General features: G+C 50.1%; 1 protein-coding gene across 1 annotated transcript in view; it reads right to left on the bottom strand.

Moving 5' to 3' along the window:
• Positions 1–7915: 7915 nt before the first annotated feature.
• The window catches only part of ARHGEF39 (Rho guanine nucleotide exchange factor 39), a 95199-nt gene continuing 89664 nt past the window's right edge, over positions 7916–13450 (bottom strand). The window contains exons 11-13 of the mRNA XM_029583468.1: positions 12299–12386; positions 10079–10206; positions 7916–8909 (exon numbers count right to left, since the gene is read on the bottom strand). Of these exons, the coding sequence (XP_029439328.1) occupies positions 8852–8909; positions 10079–10206; positions 12299–12386 (274 nt within the window). The 3' untranslated portion in view covers positions 7916–8851. The remainder of the gene's footprint in view (positions 8910–10078; positions 10207–12298; positions 12387–13450) is intronic.

Here is a 13450-nt window from a genome sequence, read left to right as displayed (position 1 = left end):
AGACACTAACAGTGGCAGACTATCACAGCAAGGCACACAACAAGGAAAAAGGTGGGCTAGGAAAAGAAACTTTCAATTTTTCGTCTTTAACATTTTTACTTTTTGGAGGACAAAACACTCCAGTGTAACCAACAGAAAAGCAGTATGGGAGAAGACAGACAAGAGAATGATAACGAAGCACTGGGCAGTTTTCACTAAGCAACAGCTCAGCCCAGGGCAGCAGTGATATGACTGTAGAGAATGGGGTAGCTTGCGGGGAACAACATTTGCAGCCCTAAAGGACACACAGTGGGAGTGGGGTTTGGGGTTGATGCATGTACACTCACTGCTGGTCAGACTGGATGGGCCATTTTGATGTTTATCTGCTGACACTTCCTATGTTACAATAAGACAGCAAGGCGCTGAGGGCCAGTACTATGGGCAGGGGCTGACAAAAGCAGAGTCTTCTTGCCACTTGTATGGAAATTCCTGGAAATCCAACCGAGGGAACTTTTCCACTTTTCTGGCGCCAGCTGTGAATGTGGACTCATAATATGGTCTGCTATTGAGAATGCATGTTCACTAGGAAAGCTGGCTGGTGGGCAGGACAAAAAATGGTAGGCCATATCGGCTGGACAGATGATGGGCTTAGATGCCCAATTTGCCAACAGATCTGTGGCCTCTTCCGCTGCGGGCAACAGAAGATAATGGAGCGCTGATATGTGTGCTGACATCTCCTTTGCAGTGGGAGGATAATTTTCTCTCCTGCCAGCATCTGTAACTATTAGACATGTGCAACCATAAAAATGTCATTGTGCTTTGTTTTTTCATTGTTGGGGAGATATTTTTTTATCCCCAATTTTGTTTTGTTTAATGTTTATTTCAGTTAAATTTGCTTGCTGAACCGAACCAAATATTAGAAACAACTCCCAAAACAAAGCGTCCCCGGGCCCACTCCCTGCTCCTGACAATGCTGGATTGTGAAAGGGGTAGACAGGGGGTCCCACTTATCTCCTGCCACAATGATACATCTCTTGAAAATGGCACCAGCCGGCCCTGAGAGCAGCACCATAGCGATGTAAAAGTGGCACGTGTCTCAGGGTGGCCATGTAACAAAATGGCAGCAGCCGGCCCTAGAGCAGCACCATAGCGATGTAAAAGTGGCACGTGTCGCAGGGTGGCCATATAACAAAATGGCAGCAGCCGGCCCTAGAGCAGCACCATAGCGATGTAAAAGTGGCACGTGTCTCAGGGTGGCCATGTAACAAAATGGCAGCAGCCGGCCCTGAGACAGGCACCATAGTGATGTAAAAGTGGCACGTGTCTCAGGGTGGCCATGTAACAAAATGGCACCAGCCAGCCCCAAGAGCAGCACCATAGTGATATAAAAGTGGCACGTGTCTCAGGGTGGCCACGTAACAAAATGGCACCAGCCAGCCCTGAGATAGGCACCATCTTCAAGAGAAGGCCTGGGGCAGAAGGTGAATGGACATCTCTCTTACTCCTTTCACAATTCAGCACCCCACAGAGGGGAGGGCCCTGGCCCTGACGCTTTTTCAGGGGAGGGTTAGAAGGGATCAGGAAAGGCGCAGGACACTGAAGCATTTTTGCGTGGGAGAGGGGGATTGGAAGCAGCCTGGCAGGTCCTCAGCCTCTGAAGTTTATCTGAGGTGTCAGAGGGTCGTGGAAAGGTCCTGGATGGGTGCGGCTCAGCCCAAGCTCAGATCCTGTGTTATTGCTGGCGGCTCCAGGGAAGCCTCCTAAGGGCCCAGAGCGGTGATTAATAATTATTTTTTAGCAACGTTTATTTAAAACAAAATGAAAAGAAACCAACAAATTTTATTCTTTTTTTCTTGCTAGGTTTTGAAATTGAACTGGAATGACACAGGAAATGTATTGACTGGCCTGCTTCAAAAGAGAATGCTCTATCCTGGGTGGATAAAGATGAGCGCTGGAAGTGGCAGAGGTCAGGGGGCTGACCCTACTCTGAGGAGTGACCATGCTTTCCTCTGCAAACACAGCATCTCCTGCCACTGACTCAGAGAGCTGGAGCAGAGAGCGATGCTCTCTATCACCTGTGGCTCACTCAGCATGATGAACTTAGACAGGAAAATTAGTTCTTACCTGTTAATTTTCGTTCCTGTAGTACCACGGATCAGTCCAGACCGTGGGTTGCGCCTCCTTTCCAGCAGGTGGAGACAGACCAAAACTGAAAGGGCATCCTCTATGAGGACCGAGCCTATCCTGCAGCCCTTCAGTATAACCAGTGTCAAAGCAGAAAACAACAAAACAAGAATAGGATTCAAGCAAATAACCAAAAGCGCTCAATTGAGCAACTCTCCATAACAATGTAAAAAACATGGTATAACTAAATGCTCTTGCATAGATTTGGTGCTTGAACAACCAAGGCTTGCGGTGTAATTGCCCAGTATTCTGTCAAGAAAAGGTCTGCAAATCTGCAATAACAAGCTTTGAGAGGACAGTAAGAAAAAGAGAAACAGGGAAGGGCGTCTGGACTGATCCGTAGTACTACAGGAACGAAAATTAACAGGTAAGAACTAATTTTCCTTTCCCTGTACGTACTCTGTTCAGTCCAGACTGAGGGATGTACCAAAGCTTCCCTAACCTGGGTGGGAGCGAGTCAGTCCCGCCCGAAGCACTTGCTGCCCAAAAGAACCAAAGACCGGTGCTTGCACATCCAGACGGTAGTGGCAAGCAAAAGTATGCAGAGATGTCCATGTGGCGCCCCTGCAAATCTCTTGCAGAGAAACCAATTGACTCTCCGCCCAGGAAGTAGCTTGAGAACACGAGTGAGCCTTTAGGCCCTCCGGAACCGCCCGACCTTGACAAAGATAGGACGAGGAAATCGCCTCCTTCAACCACCGTGCAATAGTGGTCTTAGAAGCTGGTTTGCCTTGATTGGGACCACTCCAGAGGACAAAAAGGTGGTCCAAGACCCGAAAGTCATCGGTGACCTGGAGATACCGGAGTAGAACTCGTTTGACATCAAGTTTACGAAGATCGCCTCCAGCGGTACCCACAATCTCCTCTGGGGAGAACGCTGGAAGCTCCACTGACTGGTTGGCATGGAAGGTGGAGACAACCTTCAGCAAGAAGGAAGGCACCGTCTTGAGGGAAACACCTGAATCTGAGAAACACAAAAAAGGCTCCCGGCAGGACAATGCTTGGATCTCGGAAACTCGCCGAGCGGAGGAGATAGAAACAAGAAAAACTGGTCTTGAGTGTGAGGTCCTTTACCGTAGCCCGACGGAGCGGTTTGAACGGGGCAGCACAGAGGGCCCGGAGGACCAGATTAAGACTCCACGATGGGCAAGTAATGCGAGCGGGCGGACGCAGATGCTTGATTCCCTTCAGGAATCAAACCACGTCCGGGTGGCCTGCTAGGGGATGACCCTCGAACCATCCAAGAAGAGAGCCGAGAGCGGAAACTTGCATGTGCAAGGACCCTTGAAGAGACCCTTCTGTAGAAAAGAAAGAACCAACGAGACCGGGGCGGTGCGGGCTCACAAACAAACAGTCTCAAAGACCTTCCAAATGCGCACGTAAGCTAGAGACGTTGACTGCTTTTGGGCTCGCAGTAAAGTGGAGATACCCTCCTCCTTATAACCCTTATGCCTCAGGCGTTTCAGTTCAAAAGCCAGGCCGCTAGACAAAAGCGATCAGCCTGGTCGAAAAATACGGGCCCTTGCCGGAGTAGACTTGGAAGATGGCCTAGCCGGAGAGATCCGCCCATTGCCAGGTTGACTAGATCCGTGAACCATTGCCTGCGAAGCCATTCGGTAGCTACTTGTACCACAGGCCCTCGGTGTAGTTCTATTCTCCTGAGAACTTTCCCCACCAGAGGCCACGGAGGGAAAACGTACAGAAGGGCGTGCGTGGGCCAAGGGAGAGCCAGAGCATCTATGCCCTCCGAGCCGTGCTCCTTCCAGCGGCTGAAGAACTGATTGGCCTTGGCATTGCGCAAGGTTGCCATGAGGTCCAGGTGAGGGGGACCCCACCTGTCGACAAACAGATCCATGGCTTCTTCCGAGAATTCCCACTCTCCCAGATCGAGCGATTGATGACTGAGAAAATTGGCTTGAACATTCTCTTTGCCTGCGATGTGGGAGTCCGCCAGGCAATCCAGATGTCGTTCCGCCCAGTTGAAGAGACGGCTGGCTTCTAGGGCCACCAAGCGACTGCCACCCTGACAGTTGATGTAAGCTACGGTGGTGGAGTTTAGTTTAGTTTATTGTTGTTTATATACCGATGACTCAGACTAACCATCACACCGGTTTACAAATTAGGGTACAAGAAATACAATAGTTCATAAAAGAGTAACAGCTAAAAGTTACACAGTATAAAATCATAAATAGCTGTTAAGACATAATATAGGCTTCTACTTAGAACTGTAAAATTAACTATAAAATGTATACGATTTAAAACTAATATAAAATATTAAAATATTGGTAGCCTTTACAATATGAAAAAAATATCGTGCTATCTGTTCAATTATTGCATCATGCTTTTATCTGAATTTTCATTCTTCATAAATGCACACTTAAATAGCCATGTCTTTAAGTTGTCGGAAAGAACCCTCACCGCTTTGTCGCATATCAGGGGCAGAAACTCCTGCAGAGCTAGATGCACCGCCCGGGCCTCCAACCGATTGATGTGCCAACGAGTCTGAGCCGGTGACCAGATGCCCTGAGTGGACTGGGACAGGCAGACCGCACCCCAGCCCAAGAGACTGGCATCCGTAGTTACTATCGTCCACTGTGGGGATTAGAGGGGCAATCCCAGGAGAAGATAAGGAAGCGAGAGCCACCACTGCAAGGCGGCGACGGTAGAGTCCAAAAGAGGGAGGACTATGTGAAACTGTTCCGACAACGGCTGCCAACGGGATAGTAAAGCTTTCTGTAACGGTCGCATATGAGCAAAAGCCCAGGGAACTAGGTCGATGGTGGAAGCCATGGAACCTAAGACCTGCAGGTAATCCCAGGCCGTTGGAAGAGGCAGCGAGAGCAGATTCTGAACCTGGTCGATCAACTTGAGGGCCCACGCACGAGGCAAGAATACCTTGCCTATTCGAGTGTCGAAGTGGGCTCCCAGGAACTCTAACACCTGGGAGGGCTGAAGCTTGCTCTTGGAAAAATTCACTATCCAACCAAGAGACGGAAGGAGAGTTAATACCCGATCCACCGCCTGTCTGCAAAGATCCTCCGACTTCGCCCTTACAAGCCAGTCGTCCAGATAGGGATGGACTAAGATTCCTTCCTGGTGAAGGGCCGCCGCCACCACCACGACTTTGGTGAAGGTGTGCGGTGCGGTCACGAGGCCGAAAGGCAGCGCCTGAAACTGGAAATCCTGGTTGAGGATGTGGAAGCAAAGATACGTCTGGTAATCGCAGTGAATCAGAATATGGAAGCACGCCTCTGTCAAATCGAGCGAGGAACTGTGGATCTTGAGGCCCGGTTGACCCTCTTGAGGTCTAAGATCAGCCAAAAGGCCCCGTCCTTCTTGGGAACCACGAAGTAAATAGAATACTGGCCTGCACTGAGCTCCTCTTTCGGAACCAGGACAACTGCGCCCAGACTCAGTAGTCTGGCGAGGGTTTGCTCTACCGCCTCCCACTTGAGACGACCGCAAGGAGAGAATACGAAGAGATCCAGTAGGTCGTGAACAAATTCAAAAGCGTAACCGTCTCGGACAATGTCGAGGATCCACTGGTCCGAAGTAATTTTGACCCACTCCTCGAAGAATAGAGAGAAGCGACCACCCAGAAAAGGGACAGAGGAATTGGTCGACTGAACTTCATTGTGTGGCAGGCTTTGGGGTGGGGCGCTGAGACTAGCCCTCGCGAAAGGGCTGATACCAAGATTGAGACCGAGAAGAATAACCCCTAGAGGAGCCCCCTCGACCGCAGGGCGTATACTTCCTCTGTCCAGGAAGCGAGGACGGGAGGACGTAAAAGATCAAGATTGTTTCGGACGGTCATCCGGAAGCTTATGAACCTTATTTTCCCCCAATGAGTCAATAAGCTTCTCAAGGTCCTCTTCAAAAGCAGCTCACCTTTGAAAGGCAACTTGCCTAGCCGTGCCTTGGAGGATGGGTCGGCCGACCAATTGCGCAGCCAGAGGAGCCGTCTAGCGGATATCGCCGAGACCATAGCCTTTGCCTGGACGCGGAAGAGGTCGTAAAGCGCATCAGCCCCATATGCAATGATGGCTTCCAGACGTTCAGCCTGCTCCGCCTCTGCAGACGGGAGGTCCTGGGTGCAGAGTAATTGTTGAACCCACCTGAGACCTGCCCGCTGCATGAGACTGCTGCAGATAGTCGCCCAGATCCCCAGGGCCAGGACTTCAAATATACGTTTCATGTGGGCCTCGAGCTTACGGTCCTGTCCGTCCTTCAGAGCCGTCGATCCTACCACAGGGATAGTGGTGTGCTTGGTGACCGCCGAGACTGAGGAGTCCACGGTGGGGATCTTCAACATATCTAAGCATCCCTCCGGGAGGGGGTAGAGCTTATCCATAGCCCACCCCACCCGGAGTCCCGCTTCGGGAGACTCCCATTCCCGCAAGAGTAGCAACTTGTGCATAGTATGAAAGGGAAAAGCGCTTGCCGGAGCCCTGAGTCCCGCCAGGACCGGGTCCATATTCTTGGGCAAGGAGGCCATAAGGGTATCCGCAGGAAGCCCCTCCAGCCCCAATTCCTGGAGATAAGGGGCTCCAACTCCTCATGCTGAAACATGCGGAGAACTCTAGGATTGTCCCCCTCCAGGGGTGGGAGGGCACTCGCTAAATCTGAAGTGGGATCAGGATCCGGAATAACTGGGGCCACCGGGGGGTCAGGGATGGGGCTACTCCCAGAACCACCCGCACAGACCCCGGAGGTTCCGCAGTGGGGGTAAACAGGCAGTGGCACGGGGCATGGAAGAGTCCTCCTCCTCCGCCTGCAAGCTAGCCAAATAGGATTTGTGCAGGAGGACGACAAATTCTGAAGAAAAAAGAGCCTTGGGTTTCCTGGGTGGGGGGGGGGGGGGAGAAGAGGGAGGCGGGGGGGGGAAATCGCAAATTTCTGGCTCCCCAGCCCCAGGCAGCTCCGAATCGGGAGTTGCAGAAAAACCCAAAATGGCCACCGTTCCCGGGCTTTGCCGACCCGGGAACAACCTGGCCATGTGCCGGGGGTTCCGTCCCCAGGCTAGATTTACCTGCCCTGCCGAGGAGGAGCCTTCCTCACCCAGCAGGCAGGCTGAGCAGAGCTCCTCGCGCAACGAGGGGAGCGCCTCCCCCAGCAAGGCAGGCTGCTGGCCGTGGCATCCTCAGTGAAGAGGAGCCGCATGCTGAAAAAAAAAAGTTTAAAATAGAAATGATTGGCAGCCCTGCCGGCAGGAGCGGAGGCAGGGGAGTGAAGCCTGCACGCTCCTGGCTGGCCGCCGGTTCAAATCCCAGGGAGGTTTTAAGAATTCTTATTTATTATTCTTTTTTTTCTTTTTTTAAACCCAAAACTGAGCACAACAATGGAGCACTGTGCTCCTTAGGCAGCCGGGGGGGGGGGGGGGGGGGTGTGAGATGAACGACTGGACCACCAGCCTCGGTCCCCACACCTGGAAGCTATCACGGACTCAGGCTATGCACAGCAGGAGGAGTCCGGCAAGAGCCAGGAGACGGGAGAGTCGCCTGCACAGACTAAAACTTAAACTCTTTTTTTTTTTTTTTAATCCCTAAGGAATAAGTACTTGCCTGATCCAGGAAGAAGAAAAAAAGAAGGCTGACCAGCGTAAATCAGGAGACCGCAGGGTGAGCTGCTGCACCTGCTGGAGACAGACAAATACTGAGGGGCTGCAGGGTAGGCTCTGTCCTCATATAGGACACCCTTTCAGTTTTACTCTGTCTCCACCTGCTGGACAGGAGGCTCTAGCCACGCTCTGGACTGATCCGGGTACGTACAGGGAACTCTGCTGCACTGCTGCTGCTCGCAGTCAGCAAACAGCAACACCTCTCACAAGTTTGCAGGATGTGGAGAAAGGGGCGCGTCCTGCCCAGGGTAGCTCCGGAGGAAGCGACATCCTTCAGAACAGGAATGAATCTTATTTGTAAGCCACAAGCTGTTGGGAACGACCTCAATGTCCTTCTGAATACTTGCAAAGAAAGCCTTCGTCTGGAGTTCCTGGGCTATAAATAAGCTTTAAGGGCAACACATGAGGGGGTGCTGGGAAATTCTTCTTAATCAGTACAATTGGGGGTAATTCTGTCTCCTGCTCTTTTTGTATTTCTTGGTAGGTTCTGCATGCAATCCACAGAATAACAGAGGAGAGGAGGCTAAGGAGTGAATATGTCTAAGTAATAAACAACAATCGCAGGGTACATTACAGGTTTCACGCTCCTCCTCTCTCTGCAGCTCGTATCAGCAGGCGGGAAGGGGCCACTTTCTCTCCCTGTGATCACCTCTGATGAACCCAAGGACCTTCCCAGCCTCCTCTGATGTTTCCAACACCCCGCAGGGTTTATCCTGTAAGAATCGGAGAACCAGGGGCTGCGTTTCACAAGATAAACCTACTGAGCAGTGGGGAGGGAGTGACGGAGGGAGGGAGGGGGGTCAGAGGATGGGATTCAGAGAATAGAGAGGAGGAGTGGGGGGAGTAGAGATAGCTGGAGGAATGGAGGAGAAGGTGAGAGAGGAGCAGAGGAGGGGAATCGCTCATCTCAGCTTAGTGCAATAGAAAAAATAACAAGGTTTGCCTCAGCAGCATGAAAACAAGATAATAAGGGAGCAGGGAGATGCGAGTCCATCAGCTCTGTCCTCTCTCCACGGCTCTGTAAGGACCAGGCTTGTAGTCTCGCTGCACAGGGCAAGGAGCAGATCCACCTCACAGTATCACACACAGAGCACCGGCTGGAGCCACCACCGAGGGGCCATCCCCATACCTGCACGGCAGCGAGAGAGAAAGAGAGACAGTGTCCTAAACACACCTTCCCTCACTGGTCTCACCCCCTGAACAGCACTAAAAGAGAGAGACACACACACACACATCCTGCCCCATCTCAGCACCAGCCAGAGCTGCCCCTGATGGATATCCCCACACCTGCACGGCAGCGAGAGAGAGAGACAGTGTCCTAAACACACCTTCCCTCACTGCTCTCACCCCCTGAACAGCACTAAAAGAGAGTCTCCCTCTCTCTCTCACACACACACACACACACACCCTGCCCCAGCTCAGCACCAGCCAGAGCTGCCCCTGATGAGATATCCCCACACCTGCACGGCAGCGAGAGAGAGAGAGAGACAGTGTCCTAAACACACCTTCCCTCACTGGTCTCACCCCCTGAACAGCACTAAAAGAGAGTCTCCCTCTCTCACACACACACACACACACACACACCCTGCCCCATCTCAGCACCAGCCAGAGCTGTCCCTGATGGGATATCCCCACACCTGCACGGCAGCGAGAGAGAGAGACAGTGTCCTAAACACACCTTCCCTCACTGGTCTCACCCCCTGAACAGCACTAAAAGAGAGTCTCCCTCTCTCACACACACACACACACACCCTGCCCCATCTCAGCACCAGCCAGAGCTGCCCCTGATGAGATATCCCCACACCTGCACGGCAGCGAGAGAGAGAGAGAGACAGTGTCCTAAACACACCTTCCCTCACTGGTCTCACCCCCTGAACAGCACTAAAAGAGAGTCTCCCTCTCTCTCTCACACACACACACACACACACACACCCTGCCCCATCTCAGCACCAGCCAGAGCTGCCCCTGATGAGATATCCCCACACCTGCACGGCAGTGAGAGAGAGAGAGAGACAGTGTCCTAAACACACCTTCCCTCACTGGTCTCACCCCTGAACAGCACTAAAAGAGAGTCTCCCTCTCTCTCTCACACACACACACACACACACCCTGCCCCATCTCAGCACCAGCCAGAGCTGCCCCTGATGAGATATCCCCACACCTGCACGGCAGCGAGAGAGAGAGAGAGACAGTGTCCTAAACACACCTTCCCTCACTGCTCTCACCTCCTGAACAGCACTAAAAGAGAGAGACACACACACACACACACACTCCCCAGAGTGAGGACATTTCCTGTACCTGGCAGTAGGATTTGGTGCGTCTGATAATTTCACTCTCTTTGGAGCTGTTCCCTCAGGTCTGTGAACTGCTTCTGACTGAGAATGCTTGAGCCGTAAGTTCAGATCCTCCCCTGAGGATATTTCGTCCTACAAAAGGAGGAGAATATCATTTACTGTGTGGATGTGAGAGATCAACAATGCATTGTGCTGTTCTCAGGTGCGGTGCTGTCCGTTTATCCCTCTGACACTCCTTGGGAGCTGGGCGAGTCTCTTCATCCTCCATTGCTTCAGGTGAAAAGAGAGTGTAAACCCTCTGGGGACATCTACAGAGCCTAAATGTAATCCACCTTGCAGTGTCAGGAAAAGCAAATGCAAACAAACGAAGAAATTCCTGGGGATATTGCATTCCCCTCATGCATCAGCTCGTGTGTGCAATCATTCTGCCATTCACATCTCCCACCTTACATAGAAATCACTTCAGACAGTGAGTAGCTTTACCATATTTCTCCTCATGCATTACCCCTGTGTGCAATCATTCTGCCATTCACATCTCCCATCTTACATAGAAATCACTTCAGGCAGTGAGTAGCTTTACCATATTTCTCCTCATGCATTACCCGTGTGTGTGCAATCATTCTGCCATTCACATCTCCCACCTTACATAGAAATCACTTCAGACAGTGAGTAGCTTTACCATATTTCTCCTCATGCATTACCCCTGTGTGCAATCATTCTGCCATTCACATCTCCCATCTTACATAGAAATCACTTCAGGCAGTGAGTAGCTTTACCATATTTCTCCTCATGCATTACCCGTGTGTGTGCAATCATTCTGCCATTCACATCTCCCACCTTACATAGAAATCACTTCAGACAGTGAGTAGCTTTACCATATTTCTCCTCATGCATTACCCGTGTGTGTGCAATCATTCTGCCATTCACATCTCCCACCTTACATAGAAATCACTTCAGACAGTGAGTAGCTTTACCATATTTCTCCTCATGCATTACCCGTGTGTGTGCAATCATTCTGCCATTCACATCTCCCACCTTCCATAGAAATCACTTCAGACAGTGAGTAGCTTACCATATTTCTCCTTATGCATTACCCGTGTGTGTGCAATTATTCTGCCATTCACATCTCCCACCTTACATAGAAATCACTTCAGACAGTGAGTAGCTTTACCATATTTCTCCTCATGCATTACCCGTGTGTGTGCAATCATTCTGCCATTCACATCTCCCACCTTACATAAAAATCACTTCAGGCAGTGAGTAGCTTACCATATTTCTCCTTATGCATTACCCGTGTGTGTGCAATTATTCTGCCATTCACATCTCCCACCTTACATAGAAATCACTTCAGACAGTGAGTAGCTTTACCATATTTCTCCTCATGCATTACCCGTGTGTGTGCAATCATTCTGCCATTCACATCTCCCACCTTACATAGAAATCACTTCAGGCAGTGAGTAGCTTACCATATTTCTCCTTATGCATTACCCGTGTGTGTGCAATTATTCTGCCATTCACATCTCCCACCTTACATAGAAATCACTTCAGACAGTGAGTAGCTTTACCATATTTCTCCTCATGCATTACCCGTGTGTGTGCAATCATTCTGCCATTCACATCTCCCACCTTACATAAAAATCACTTCAGGCAGTGAGTAGCTTTACCATATTTCTCCTCATGCATTACCCGTGTGTGTGCAATCATTCTGCCATTCACATCTCCCACCTTACATAGAAATCACTTCAGGCAGTGAGTAGCTTTACCATATTTCTCCTCATGCATTACTCGTGTGTGTGCAATTATTCTGCCATTCACATCTCCCACCTTACATAGAAATAACGTCAGGCAGTGAGTAGCTTACCATATTTCTCCTCATGCATTACCCGTGTGTGTGTGCAATCATTCTGCCATTCACATCTCCCACCTTACATAGAAATCACGTCAGGCAGTGAGTAGCTTACCATATTTCTCCTCATGCATTACCCGTGTGTGTGCAATCATTCTGCCATTCACATCTCCCGCCTTACATAGAAATCACGTCAGGCAGTGAGTAGCTTTACCATATTTCCCCTCATGCATTACCCGTGTGTGTGCAATCTCCCACCTTACATAGAAATCACGTCAGACAGTGAGTAGCTTTACCATATTTCCCCTCATGCATTACCCGTGTGTGTGCAATCTCCCACCTTACATAGAAATCACTTCAGGCAGTGAGTAGCTTTACCATATTTCTCTTCCGCTCCCCTACTAGTGGCTTTGCTTGCATCGTGTTCTCTTTCCGGTGTACGATGGTGCTTCGTGTTCTCAGGTGACTACGAGGAAAAGAAAAAGGTAAAATTGTATTGCATCCTACCTCAGACTTCAGCAGCAAGGAAAATACACTGAGCGTGAGGGAGGGATAATGCAGCAGCACTTGCCTGATTAACACCACGCAGCCCATCCACATCCCCTGCTCAGCTTTAGATTCTCTTCCTCTCCCATGCTCTCTTGATTTCATGTACTGTCCCCATCACCAGCTCCACAGACATCCCATCCCATGCACCCTCCATCCTACCCCCTCTCACCCTCACCCCATGACCCCTCGTGCCGCAGTCTCCTTTCTGATGAAAGAGATCAGCTCCTGTGCATTTATTCCTCGCAGGTATGTAAATGTCTCTTTCCGCTATGATTTGTCCCCACCAGATCTCGCATCCCATGCATCCTCCATCCTACCCCATGACCCCTCGTTCTGCAGTCTCCTTTCTGATGAAAGAGATCAGCTCCTGTGCATTTATTCCTTGCAGGTATGTAAATGTCTCTTTCCGCTATGATTTGCCCACACCAGACATTCTCTAAGTGGTGTGAATGCGTATTCTGGGACCAGATGGAAACGTTTTATATTTCTCAATATGCCCTGGACAGTGGCTGCTTTTGTTTCCTACAATTCAGGCATTAGGTCTCTTCGCTTCCCAAGGAGATGTTGGATATGACAAAGGTAACTTTGCTCAGTGATTTTTTCCAGATAAAGCACAGCAAACTTTCTCTTGCATGAATACACAAGGGGCTTCGAACATTGACGAGGGTAACCTGGCCACAATCCTTCTGGGGGAGAAGGGAGAGTATTTATTTATTTTATTTATTTAGCTTTATATACCGACTTTCAAATTAATATCAAGGCGGTTAACAATGATTAGAATTTGCAGTAGCAGAATTCATAAAAACCAAAACTCGTAAAACAGGTAACTCACTAAAAATTACATAGTTGATTCAAATATAATAATAAGCTAAAAATAAATAAAATCTGAGAGAGACAGTAACTTCTGTCTCTCTCAGACGGGCGTGCTCTCGTGTTTTCAGTGGCTGAAGGAGGTTTCCTCTAATGCATATCTACGAGAGG

Source organism: Rhinatrema bivittatum, chromosome 1 (genome assembly GCF_901001135.1).
Source record: "Rhinatrema bivittatum chromosome 1, aRhiBiv1.1, whole genome shotgun sequence".
NCBI lineage: Eukaryota > Metazoa > Chordata > Amphibia > Gymnophiona > Rhinatrematidae > Rhinatrema > Rhinatrema bivittatum.
Note: the sequence above shows the minus strand (reverse complement) of the source record. Positions and strands in the feature narration are given on the sequence as shown.